The sequence below is a fragment of the Salvia hispanica genome, chromosome 3, assembly GCF_023119035.1.
Source record: "Salvia hispanica cultivar TCC Black 2014 chromosome 3, UniMelb_Shisp_WGS_1.0, whole genome shotgun sequence".
In the NCBI taxonomy this organism is placed as follows: domain Eukaryota; kingdom Viridiplantae; phylum Streptophyta; class Magnoliopsida; order Lamiales; family Lamiaceae; genus Salvia; species Salvia hispanica.
Window position 1 is genome coordinate 40,640,848 of NC_062967.1, and position 13,345 is coordinate 40,654,192.

The 13,345-nt window shown below is 36.7% G+C and overlaps 3 protein-coding genes across 3 annotated transcripts; all 3 read left to right on the plus strand.

The window, feature by feature from the left end:
- The first annotated feature begins 794 nt into the window (after window positions 1-794).
- LOC125210176 (formin-like protein 18) lies at window positions 795-1,936 on the plus strand. The gene is made up of 3 exons (XM_048109747.1): window positions 795-902; window positions 978-1,072; window positions 1,221-1,936. The coding sequence occupies exons 2-3, from the start codon at window positions 1,000-1,002 to the stop codon at window positions 1,934-1,936; spliced, it is 789 nt and encodes a 262-aa protein (XP_047965704.1). The 5' UTR covers window positions 795-902; window positions 978-999.
- LOC125216947 (formin-like protein 17) lies at window positions 1,878-5,256 on the plus strand. The gene is made up of 14 exons (XM_048118738.1): window positions 1,878-2,483; window positions 2,584-2,701; window positions 2,806-2,877; window positions 3,021-3,119; window positions 3,188-3,229; window positions 3,312-3,392; window positions 3,478-3,528; window positions 3,604-3,685; window positions 3,761-3,855; window positions 3,955-4,026; window positions 4,119-4,235; window positions 4,381-4,449; window positions 4,519-4,585; window positions 4,665-5,256. Exons 1-14 carry the CDS (start codon window positions 1,951-1,953, stop codon window positions 4,850-4,852), a joined length of 1,686 nt encoding a protein of 561 aa, XP_047974695.1. The 5' UTR covers window positions 1,878-1,950; the 3' UTR covers window positions 4,853-5,256.
- A 4,736-nt stretch (window positions 5,257-9,992) lies between these two features.
- LOC125216948 (F-box only protein 13) lies at window positions 9,993-11,272 on the plus strand. Its single transcript, XM_048118739.1, has one exon. The coding sequence runs from the start codon at window positions 10,011-10,013 to the stop codon at window positions 11,124-11,126; it is 1,116 nt and encodes a 371-aa protein (XP_047974696.1). The 5' UTR covers window positions 9,993-10,010; the 3' UTR covers window positions 11,127-11,272.
- Window positions 11,273-13,345: the final 2,073 nt, after the last annotated feature.

Here is a 13,345-nt window from a genome sequence, read left to right on the forward strand (position 1 = left end):
GGTATTTTCGTACAAAAAAAAGCCAAAAGGACCAATTTCGAGATAAACTCTTAGTTCAGGAACTACTGACGATATTTTTAAAGTTCAGGAACCATTTTTGTAGTTCACTCTATATAACAACCAACTTCTTGTAAACAAAAACAAGACTGCTTTTATATTTCGAGGATGCTACTGTTTGGGTAAAGCGTAGCTGTTCAATATCTTAAAATTAATCTAATAATGTTTCATTGGTTTGTGACAAGTAACATTTGAGATTAAGAAAATAGTTATTCTTTAATTTTGGGTCCTTTTATTTTCATTCAAGTGTCAATTTACATATAAATACACTGTTGTGATATAATAGAATCAGATTAGTTAATTGTTCATGATGTTTTTAGTTAAATTAGTTGCCCAATCTCACTAAATTACAAATAAAGGTAGTATCTTTTTGAGAAGGAAGATTCGTTAGAGCTTTAATTAGCAGTATTAAGGTTGGAAATTGGAATCAAATGATTAATCATAATCTAAATTTGTCGTGGAAACACGTGCACGTGAGAATTTTGAAAGTGATGGGCGAAAGAATGAGTATGAAAGGAACAATATTAATTACATCCATAATTTGATCGATTGAGACAAAACAGTCAGATCCCAACATTCTCTTAATCAAACAAAAAAAAAATGTAATCTTGACGAAAAATCTAACAAGAAATGAAAAGGGATGCCCTTTTTCCCCACACGCTCTCTGCTGCAGCCTTTGAATTTCCCCTCTTTCGAAACACAAGCTCACACACACAACACAGGTAAGTGTGAATTTGAAGAAATGTATCTGTATCACATGGAAAGAGAAATGAGTGTTTCTTGCACCCTCAGCAAAATGTAGCTGGCCTCTTGTTTCTGATTCCACTTTCTTCAATCTTAAGGATGTAATGCATATATACTTCTGTTTCCGATTCATGTTTTCAAGATTTTGCAATCTAACAATTTTTTTTGGAGATTAGGTTTTGTGATTGACGTGGAAAGATGGCTCTTTTCCGCAAATTTTTCTACCGGAAGCCGCCGGAAGGCCTCTTGGAGATCTCTGAAAGGGTTTATGGTATGTGATTTTGTTTTTTGGAATTTCTTGAATTTTCTTGATTGAAAATTTGTTGATTTGGGGCTAAATATGGATGATTTCCAACTCATTATCAGTATTAGTATGTAGTGTTGGATATGGTAATGACTGAATTGTGGTGATTTTGTAGTGTTTGATTGCTGCTTCACTACGAATGTTTTGGGTGGGGACGAGTATGAGGCGTATATAGGGCGTATCGCGGATCAGCTACGCGAGTACTTCCCCGATTCTTCGTTCATAGTGTTTAGTTTTGGGGATGGGGATTACCAGATAGAGATCAGTAGTGTTCTAGCTCAGCATGGCATAACAGTGGTTGATTACCCCAGCCAGAATGCGAGCTGCCCGGTTCTCACGGTTGAGATGATCCACCACTTCCTCAGGTCGAGTGAGAGCTGGCTCTGCATCGGGCAGAGGAACGTGCTCTTGATGCATTGCCAGAGTGGCGCCTACCCGGTGCTCGCCTTCATGCTATCAGCGTTCTTGATATATAGGAAGCAGTACAGCGTGGAGAAGAAGACGTTGGATATGGTATACAAGCAAGCCCCTCACGAGGCTTTGCACACGCTCTCGCCTATCGACCCGTTGCCTTCACAGTTGAGGTATCTGCAGTATGTGTCCAGGAGGAATATAGGCACCCGTTGGCCCCCCTTGGACAGGGCTCTCACGTTGGACTGTGTCATTCTTCGAGCCATTCCCAATATGGACGGAAAGGGCGGTTGCCATCCTATTTTTAGGTTATATGGACCGGATCCGTTCATGGCTGCTGATCCTAACACCAAGATCCTGGAGCCCTCACAAGGTACCGTAGTGCACCACCCTCAGCAGTTGGGATTACAGCTCTGCTAGAAGACCATGCTGAGATGGAAACTTCTATCTCAGCAGCCACTCCGAGTTTAGTGAAATCGGGATCAGGAGCTGCTGCTGCTGTTGCTCCCCCTCCTCCTCCTCCACCACCATTGCAGTCTAGTCCTCGTGTATCTCCTTCCCCACCGCCTCCTCCCCCTCTGCCTCCTACTGTAGTAACAGCCGAGCCTCCACTGTTGCCATCAGTACCTTCCCCTCCCCCTCCGCCCCCATCCTCGTCTCCTAAAACAATCCCTCCTCCTCCAATGGGGGCGACCCCACCTCCACCACCTCCACCTCAAAAACAGAAGGAAGTGCCGGCTACAAGCCATAAAGGTGTTCCACCTCCACCAGCTCCATCGAAACTTGGACCTTCTTCATCGCTGCTTTCATCTTCCGCAGCTGTAATTGGTGGAAAGAAGCTTGCAAGGGGTGGTGCAAAAGCCCTGGCTAAAAGGTCATCCCTCAAACCATATCACTGGTTGAAGCTAACAAGGGCTATGCAGGGCAGCCTATGGGCTGAGACACAAAAGCCCGAGGAGGCTTCACAGTATGTTACTACACCATTTATATTTTTCCACCTGAGTTAGTCTTATCAGATTATGCAAGTGTTTTTTTATATTCGTCTTCACTCTATGTCATCTTTCCAGAGCCCCTGAGTTAGACTTGAGTGAACTCGAGAGTCTTTTTTCAGCTACTATTCCAAATTCAGATGGTCGGAAAGTAAACATGCGTGGCTCAACTGCTAAATCTGATAAAGTCCATCTGGTATGACTCCTTTTAACTTTTTGAACCGAGCATACTCTAGAATGAAATTTTCTTTGAAGGGTGTACAAAATGAAGGTTTTAAGAAATTTGTATAACTCCTGCAGATTGAGCTCCGTAGAGCGTACAACTGTGAAATCATGCTGACAAAAGTTAAAATTCCTGTGTCTGATTTGATGGTAGGTTAAAGTTTCATTATGTGTATGTCTTTGTTCAATCTCCCTGCTTATGGTTTATCGCTATTTAAAATCATCAGCTATGCCCTCCAAAATAGCAATCATTTGCTTCCTCTGATTGTTGTAACAGCACTTTTTTTGTATAGAATTCAGTCCTTGCATTAGATGACTCAGCACTGGATGCTGATCAAGTCGAAAATCTCATAAAATTTTGTCCAACCAAGGAAGAAATAGAACTCCTCAAGGTATTTAAATCTTTTATATGTACGAGCAATAGATCAAGGCATGTAGTGACTACAACTTTTTCTTACAGAATTACAAAGGTGACATGGAGAATCTTGGCAAGTGCGAGCAGGTGATGAACATACCTCTTCTATGTCTCATATCAAGCCAAGTTAATTACCTTGCAGCATTATCCTAATGTTCATGTATCGCAGTTTTTCATGGAGTTGATGAAAGTCCCACGGGTTGAGGCCAAGCTAAGAGTTTTCTCGTTTAAAATTCAGTTTTCGTCCCAGGTCAGAGAATAATATACCTTACTCTATCAGTTGATTGAGTTTCCTGGTGATATTTTTCAATTTGCGGAACTACATTATCGTGCAGATATCAGATTTGAGACAAAGCTTAAACATTGTGAATTCTATATCTAAAGAGGCGAGTGGTTTTACTCTTTCTCTTTTCTTTTGCCTCAATAAATTACCTTCTTTTGCTGAGAATTGTTTTTAACAGGTCAAGAATTCTGTGAAACTTAAAAGGATCATGCAAACTATTCTTTCATTGGGTAATGCATTAAATCAGGGAACTGCACGAGGTGGGTGTAAACGACGTTTATTTTGGAAATTTACTCACTTTGAGTCTTAACTGAAATTATACTTCCACTCCTCAGGTTCTGCAGTTGGATTCCGCTTGGATAGCCTTCCAAAACTCGCTGAAACTAGAGCTCGAAACAACAAGCTGACACTTATTCATTATCTCTGCAAGGTAGTATCATCGTTTTCAATGTTCCATTATACTGTTACTGTTGATGAAGGTGACCTCTTCTTATACGTAGTCATAATCGAATCTTGTTGCAACTTCTAGGTGATTGCCGAAAAGTTGCCAGAAGTGTTAGATTTTCATAAAGACCTAGAAGATTTAGAGGCTGCAACGAAGGTATGCATACATCCTACTTAACTTCCCGCTGTTTGCTTTTGTATGACAAGGAATTGTTAGGTGTTAACTATGTCCGATACATTCAACTGCAGATTCAACTCAAGTACTTGGCAGAGGAAATGCAAGCCATTACCAAAGGGCATGAAAAAGTCGTACAGGAGCTTACTGCTTCTCAAAATGATGGAGCTGTATCAGAGGTCTTCTGCACGGTAACTCAGTCATCATTCTCATCAAATATGTTCTTTTGTGCAGATAATCATTGCTAAGAATCTTATAAATGTATCTTCTGTATTGTTTGTCATTTTGTTGCTCAAACGGATTTCTAATTTCTAATTTTCGTGTTGAATTGTTCAGATTTTGAACAACTTTTTGGTCACTGTTGAAGCTGAAGTAAGATCTCTAGCTGCACTTTATTCCGGAGTGGTAAATTCCGAGCCCTTTTAATCTGGTTCTCAACTTCTTGCATAATCTGATGAATTTGAGGTATTCTAGGGAAGGAATGCAGATTCATTGGCTCAATATTTTGGAGAAGATCCGGCACGTTGCCCATTCGAGCAAGGTATTCGAATCATCATGGATAGGCATATTGGTCACCAATTTTTTTTCATGCAAAATGAGAGCTTGAGATGGTTGTGCAGTTGTGTCAACTTTGCTCAACTTTGTGAGGATGTTTCAAAAGGCTCACGAGGAGAACTGCAAGCAACTGGAGTTCGAGAAGAAGAAGAAGGCGCAGGAGGAAGCGGAGAATCAGATGCCTAAAGCAAATGCTTCAAGCAAGGAGCTGGGAAATGAGAATGGTGTTGCAACTCCACCAAAACTTAAATGAAGTCATTGTTCAAGCTTAGATGATATTTTTTTATGATAGCTAAGTGTGTGTGTTTTACCCCCCCCCCTACCTGACTACAAAACAAATTGATGAGACTCGAGAGCTCGGCCGATCACCGGGACCTGGGAGATGAAGTGAAGTGATCTTGACCTAATAGATTCTATGTAAATATCAAGAATCCATTTTTATTTAGTCCAGTTCTGATGCAGAGAGGCTGAGAAATTCGGAATATGGAACTTTTTTGTGTTGCTGATTTTTAATGGTCTGAAATTTGATTGAGACTGTGTATGTAAATATTCTAATGTAATTTGCATATTCTTCAACACTGTCCAACACATTATTTGTGAAAATTATCACAGTGAGAGGATGGAATTTTTATTAGTTTGAAGAAGATTTGAACACCATACTTATTTGTGAAAATTATTACAGTAAGAGGACTATCATTCATTTTTTACCATATCATGAACTTCAGGCCAAATTATTTGAAAATTTCCAAATGTGTTCCAAACAAATATTTTGATATTATTGAAGATTAATGCATTTCCTGAAGTTCATGAACCAATGATCCAACTCTTAGTTATAGATACATGTATTTGTGTAAATTCGTCCAACTAATATCAAGAATTTGGATAGAAGTATGCAGTATATAAATGTATAATCAATATATAAGCAAACAAAATTCATTGCATAATTTTCATTATTAAAAATGAATCCTTTGTGAACACCACACAGAAAATAAATACAATCAGTTACCTTTCATAATTTATTTATGAGTAATACTCCCTACAAGAACTAACCAAATTCTGACCTAATAAAAGCAGAAGCTAATAGGTTAGGCCCCAGTTGAAATCTGGACAGTTGCTTTAATAAAAAGGGAATAATTAAATAATTAGACATAACAGCCAAAACCAACTTTCCCAAGTCCCCACTCCAAATTTTCACCCCACCACACGAGAAAAGAGAAGGCCGTAATTGATGGCTTTTCCTATTTTATTAAATCAAATTATAAGAGCATCCAAGGCCCAATTTTACTATTCATGAAGACACTTTCAGAGCTTTGGATTCTTGCATTTGACTTGCAACATTAACAAATGTGTGTGTGTGTGTGTACACGAGGGTTACTAAGATTCCACATGTACAATGTCAACTTTTGTTTTTTTTTTATTAAGATTTTCTGTTCTTTCCTTTCCGTTTTTAATTTTTTATCATAAAATTACAGAGATGGGAATTATTAGCTTTTACTTTACAGTTTACATAGGTCAGCCATAAGCACCTTTTCCCTTGACATTTGTTTCCATGATTTAGGCAAATGAAAAGAAATTGTGAAATCATTAGGGGATCAAATGAAAAGAAATTGTGAAATCATTTGGGGGTCTCATGATCAATGTGTGATCAAGTTTGGAAAATTGATGTGTAGAAACAACAAGTGTATAAATCAAAGAAAAAAAGCCCTAGTAAAAGCAAGCACATAAAAATACCAAATCAAGTCCCATAGCTAAAATCTTGGCAACCATCATTCTCAAAGTGCGAGAGAATGTTAGTTCTTTTTTCTTATCATTCATCTTTTTTTTTTCTGCGTTTGGTATTGCATTCATACAACCAACTCCGTCTCTGAAGTATTAATATTTGGTTCGACACGGGTTGTAATTCATGTATAATTGATAAAATAAGAGAAGGATAAATGATAACGAAATAAAATGATGTGCAGAGAATAATGTATGGTTTAACTATTCCACCATTATAATGTTCATACTTTTTAGGAGCATACTAATAAGTAAATACTTAGTTCATACTTTTTTAGGAACGAAGGATTGCGATGGATTGACACTTGCATTAATATATATAGTAGTATGAGCTTTTCAATTATATTTTAAAAAATACTAATGTACTACTCATTTTCTTTTAAAATACTCCATATTCTAGCCTAAATGGTCACGAAATGTCAAATGTGAAAATTTGAAAAAAAATATAAATGATTGGAGAGTGGAGCCTAGTGTGTGTATCCAAATAAAATGTAATATTGTAATCTGAATATTTAAATATCATGGAAACTATAAGAGTATCTTTAACGCTATTGGGCCGGGCCGCAACTCGCGAGTCCCGCCCCGATTTCAGCTTTGGAGGGGGGAGAGTCACGGCCCGGGACGGTCCCGGGGCCGCAGTTCCGTCCCTGGGCCGCTCCCGGGGTCCGGCCCGGCTCAGGGTTATATGCATCGGGACGGGCCGCAAACCCCCAAATTTTTTTTTTTTTCTTTTTTTGATTTTTTTGCCATTTTTTTATATCCATTTCTTCAACATTCTTCCACCAATTTCTCCATTTCTATCCTCTAAATTATTTTAATATTTTTTCTAGGATGTAATTTTTATTTTCTAGGTCTTAATAATTTTTTTTCTAGGATTTGTAAAAACTTTTCCTCGGATTTTTAATTTTCTATTTTTCGACTGAACAATGAATTTTCCCGGTTTTAATTGTTCAACGTATTCTATTTTACGATTAAAATATGTTGTAGTTGTGAATAGTGCAAATGAATAGTTGTGGCATGAGTTGTGGCCCGATTTGTGGCTTGCGGGGTTAATAGAGTTGTGATCTAGAATCCCTAATTTGAGGGAATGATGACGTGGAGGGGACTTGCGGGTTAAGGATGCTCAAAACCCAAATAAACCATTTATATAATTAAAAAAGTCTAATATGTTGCGCCACGTTTGATTAAAAAATCTACTAATGTTTAGACTACAAAACCAAATATGGAGATAGAAGAAAATGAAAAGGCACAATTCCCTATCTAATGTATAGTCGTATATCCCTGTCAACTGTCACACAGTCAGAACTCAATCCCATCATCTGACCTGTGATTACATACACTAAATTCTTTATTCTACTATCAAATAAATGCTTCCCAATTATACACCTAATCAATTTCATATATCTCCATTGATAATTCAATTTTTTATTTGTATTCGTCGCTAGATTATGGGTACAACCTATAGTACTTTAATATATGAAGAGACTAAACAAATTTCAAGTTGAAAATTGTGTTAAAATTTCTCAACCACCAATAATCAAGTCCTTATTTGCTATGGAATACACCATACTAGATCACATTGTTATTGTTCATTGTAATTGAATGTTAATTTGTACGTTAATTTTCTTATATTCACAGCCAATTTTAAGTTGATGTGAGTATAGATTAATTGTAAATATAGTTTAGTTGTCGCTTGGTTGTAAATCATACATTCATATGGTAAAATTTCTCTTCTAGATGAAAGTTATTAAGTTATAATCTATAACTAGAAAACTAGTCTTGGGTGTGAATGAATGAACTTAGAATCACTCCACACTTTTTGCTCAACATGCAACAATAAATCGCAATTAATACATTGTAATTAAAATTTAATCACCTTGATTAAGGGCATCAACAACGAGAATCCTGAAATCAGCTCTATTTTAGGTCAGAATCCATTTTTCTTCTGTCATGTCAGCATTTTTATTAATGTCAGAACACCCGCATTAAGTCCAGCCTCATTTCAAGTCCAACTAATTTCACCAATTTTATTTTTATTTTTCCATGTCGTTTCCTTCTAATTTTCAGATTATAAAACAAATAAAATTGCAAAATACGAAGAAAATAAAGTACTAAAATATTATATAGATTCAAAACAAATTATACTACATAGATGAAATTAAACAACAACATGGAAAGAACACGTCAAAGTGTTGAATTTGTGCAAAGCAGCTAGATCAAGTGGTGAACGCATTTGGCGATCTTCCTTAGATTCTGCCTCGTCCGTAGTTTCATCGTGAACTTGAACGTCTTCATGATCAATGCAAAAGTCATCACTTTCACATTGGGATCTAAGTCGACTTCTACGGACTCAGTTGCACTACCTATGCTATAGGTTCAGTTGTTGTCGTCGTCGTTGAGCTCGGTTCTCTTTGAGCTGCCAAAGTCAAAACTCGGCACAAACTTCGGGTGATCCTTGTACGTCATAGTTCTTGAATTCTTTAATGCTAGTATTATTCGCAATGAAACATATTACTACTATAATGTTTGTCATGTATGGACATTTTGACAAAAATACTCGAAACTAGGGCTGGGTCGATACGATATACCGTATCAAAAATTTTGTTTCGTTATCATACCGAAAATATCGATATTAAAGAATTTCATATCGTTATTGTTTCGAAAGTTTCGGTATATCGAATTTCGGTATACCGAAAATTCGGTATGGGAAAAAACTATACCGTTACCGTTTCAAAAATTTCGGTATATCGTATCGAACTTCGGTATACAGTTCTGAACGGTATATCGATATTTCGTATGATATACCAAAATTCTATACCATTTCAGATACTAGTATATCAAAAAATATAATTTCAAAACTGAAAAATAACACCAAAATTAATATAATTTTAACATAATAAAAACATTGTCCACATCTTCATAATCAAAAAATATATAATTAAGTTATATGGATATATTTATGATTGAAACATTTAATCTTAAAAAAATAAATTATACTATTACTATTACTATTACTATTACTATTCCTATTACTACTACTACTATTATTATTATTATTATTATTATTATTATTATTATTATTATTATTATTATTATTATTATTATTATTATCAGTATAAACGGTATAAACGATATGTATGATAATTTGATACGTATTGATTTTTGGTATATTTCGGTATACTGATAATATCGATATATATCGTATATTCGATATAAAACGGTATATCACGGTATAAGAAAATTCATATCGTTATCATACCGAAAACTTTCGATACGGTATTGTATCGTACCGAAAATTTCGGTATACCAAAAATTCGATATTTTTCGATATTATTCAATACGATACGATCGATATACCGTTTTTTCGATATATTTACCCAGGCCTACTCGAAACTAACATGTATTGAAGGAGGGCCTCTATCACTTTTTCCCATTGAGCACAACTCCTTTTCGGCTTTATCTTTTGTCGTAGAGCATCTTCTTCACCCGTGACTCATTATTAATCATTCATGTTTGTCAAACCCAACACCTTTCACTTTACTCTTTGTCAACCCCATTTCCTCCACCCTATTTAACCCCTTCCCCCCTTCACCATCACATCCCCACTTCCCTCCATTCTCTCTCAATCTCAACAAATGGATGCTAGAAAGAGAAAGAGAGATACTACATCCGAATTCCCACTCAACGACCTCAACCAAGACCTCCTCGAGAGAGTCCTCTCATGGCTCCCCACCTCCTCCTTCCTCCGCCTCACCTCCGTCTGCAAGCGCTGGAAATCCATCTCCCACTCCACCTCCTTCAAACTCGCCTGCTCCCAAATCCCCTCCCGCCGCCCCTGGTTCCTCATGGTCCCCTCCACCACCACCCCCAATCCACCAATCATCTTCGACTCCGCCGAATTCAATTGGAAAATCCTCAACAAATTAAACCAAATCCCCGTCGCCGCCGCCGCCGGCCTCCTCTGCTTCCTCCGCCCCGACGCCGGCTTCACCGTCACCAACCCCGTCACCGCCTCCTCCCGCCACGTCGATCCCCCGCCCTCCACCGCGATGCTCGCCGTTGCGATGGCAGCGGAAGGCAAAAATTTCAAGCTCGTGTTACTCTCTGGCGAGCTTCCGAATCTCAGATTTAGAGAGTACAGCTCCCTGACCCAGCGATGGAGCGAGGAGGCTTCTTTAATTAGAAATGGAGTAGAAATACACACGCCGTATTTCCTAACCAAATGCGGCAATGTGGTGACGACGCAGATACAGAGGAGCGCGTCGAAGCGGTACGCGTCGCTTCTCATCGGCGGAATTCTGTACTTCCTGAGCTCCGGCGGGACGGTGGTGGCGTGCGATCTGGAGAGGAAGTCCTTCTTCGAGTATCCGCGGCTGCTGCCGGCGATGTCGGAGTACTCGATCGATCTGGTGGAGGTCGAAGGGAGGATGTGCGTGGTGCTGTTGTCGGAGTTTTTGGAGACGGCGAGCCTCCGTGTGTGGGGGTGGGATGAGGCGGGGAGGCGTTGGGAGCAGAGGGCGGCGATGCCGCCGTGGATGTCACACGGATTGTATGGGAAGAAGGCGGATGTGAATTGCGCGGGCGGCGGCGACGGGAAGGTGTTGGTGTGTGTGAATTCTGCGGAGATTTGTAGGTATGTGATGTGTGATTTGGGGGAAAATGAGTGGGAGGAGTTGCCGGAATGCACCGTGGACGGCGGCCGGAGGGAATTTGTGTCTGCTTTTTCATTTGAGCCTAGGATTGAAGTTTGATTGATTTTTTTAATTTTATTTTAGTTTTTCTAGTTGTATGGAGTAGTTCATTATAGGAATTGAGATGATGTTTAACAAATATTTATTGGAAATTCAACAGCTTGTACGTTGAATACAAAGTTATCCTTTTTTAAAAGTTCAATCAATTTTGACTATGTGAAGTCTAGTAATTTGCTTCTGTTTTGGTCATTGTCGTTGTAAAGGATAATCTTAAAAACAACTTAGGAAAAGTAATGAGGACTAATATATAAAATCTTGAACGAACTAAAACAAATTAATTTTCATAACTCTCTGTTGGACTTTAAACTTAGACCTTGTCAATAAAGCAAAAAAAGTTGGGTTGTCAACTACTCCTACTATCTATACATACACATTATTATTTTATAAAAGTATGGACTTATGGTATACTTCAATTAACTTGAAACTATGCTTAAGTTAGTGGGCTTTATTACTCACCCAAGCTTCAGGCCCAGCCCAAGATCATTGTCACGGGCAATGCATGGCCCAATTCAAGTGCCCAACAAATATAAATGCTAATTTAATTCTATCCGTATAGGCTACAGTAGTTCATCTTTAAGAAATAGTAGTAGTAAGTATGAATTTGCGCAGCTTCTGTGTGTTTTTTTGTTGTGAAATTATTTTATATTTTTAATTGCAGGAGTATAAGATAACATCTCCTTCATTTATTATCTACTCCCTTTGTTCGGCAATATGTATCCACTTTGATTTAACACAAATTTTAAAAAATGTGAAGAAATATAAGTGTAAAGATTTAGTAAAATATAAATTGTGCATATTATTAATTTTAAGGCATAGTTGGGTGGTGGCTATAATAAATCTAGATTAGCTACATTTTTTATTATTTGGTGGCATAAGTTATTTTTTTTTCTAAAGCCCATGATTAAGGGCTGGCCCTACGAAGCCCAAGAAAATAAACTCCAATTTTGCGGAAAATTTTTCTGATTTTCATGGTCTGATTATTTTTCTGCACCAATTTTTTACACAAATACTATCAAATAATCGTAAAAATAAAACTGATGTTTTTCTAGAACCTACTAAACATTCTAATAGAATATTTATTACATTCAATTAAGATAATTTACATAGTTGATCATTTTTCTTAGAATAATTTCATTAACCTACCAAACTTTAGAAAGTTAAATGAGGTTGGATTGATAGACAACATATGTTCTACTTTTGTAAATAAAATCTCAGCTTTTCTTACTCTCTTATTTATTTTGTATCTCTTTTTGTTTATTATGGATGATAGAATAATTATTCTTTAACTAAAAAAATTTCAATTCATCCTATGATTCATAATTTTTTTTCAAATGTTGGCGAATATCAAAGTTCATTTCAAAACATCTTTTAAGTTCTTCAAACACTAGCTATGGTTGGAGTGAGCGCAAGAAAACATAGCACTAATGAGTATTTCACTAGTATGAATACAATTGGCGGGAGCAACCGAACTATTTGCAAGCTACGAAATGTTCCGGATTTATGTGAACAAAGAAGAGCGGAATAATCACTAAATTGGATTTAAAAAAAAAGAGAAGAAAATAATGATTTATATACTCTACATATAGAATTGCAAGTCTAGTTTCTTATATGAAAAATAAAGCTCTAACTTTTGAATAAAAAACACTCACAAAACTTTGGATGACTTGGTTAAGCATATATGAAAAAAATTTAATAGTTGAAACTGGATGAGTAATTTTCATCCTTTTTAAGCATCAATTATGCATTTGTAATTTCGTATTTCAATTGTATTTATAGGTTTGTTTGTTTTATAGTACTTTGTAGTTTGTAGTTTTTTTTTAATGAATTTTGCAAGTGTGAAAAAGAGAAATTAGATGTAAAAAATGTTACTAGTTGCGTGATCTGTGCCAATCTCTAATCAATTTAGTCTTAACTATTAATAGAAGGTGATATTCACTTAGCAAACATAATAAATCATAGTAAATAAATTATGTAATGACCAATAGACCAAATTAAATAATAAAATATAGATGTATATTGTCAGACAAGGGAGAGTAGTATTTAGAAGATATTGTGATCTTAAAACCTATTAGCCCCAGATAAATATGCTACATGTCGATCAGTATCAAATCAGTAAATAAGTGAGTAAATGGATAATAATTTTCCTACTCTTCAAATGAACTAGAAGCTTCAATATTGTGCAATAAAATGAAATTGAAGCATTAATTAATTAAATGTAG

Bases quoted from the DNA above. Each gene is read 5' to 3' on its own strand.
- LOC125216948 (XM_048118739.1), top strand. From the start codon at position 10,011: ATGGATGCTAGAAAGAGAAAGAGAGATACTACATCCGAATTCCCACTC.
- LOC125216947 (XM_048118738.1), top strand. From the start codon at position 1,951: ATGGAAACTTCTATCTCAGCAGCCACTCCGAGTTTAGTGAAATCGGGA. The intron at 3,686-3,760 runs GTGGGTGTAAAC...TCCACTCCTCAG, and splicing joins AAATCAGGGAACTGCACGAG to GTTCTGCAGTTGGATTCCGC. The intron at 4,236-4,380 runs GTAACTCAGTCA...TGAATTGTTCAG, and splicing joins TATCAGAGGTCTTCTGCACG to ATTTTGAACAACTTTTTGGT.
- LOC125210176 (XM_048109747.1), top strand. From the start codon at position 1,000: ATGGCTCTTTTCCGCAAATTTTTCTACCGGAAGCCGCCGGAAGGCCTC. The intron at 1,073-1,220 runs GTATGTGATTTT...GTGATTTTGTAG, and splicing joins GATCTCTGAAAGGGTTTATG to TGTTTGATTGCTGCTTCACT.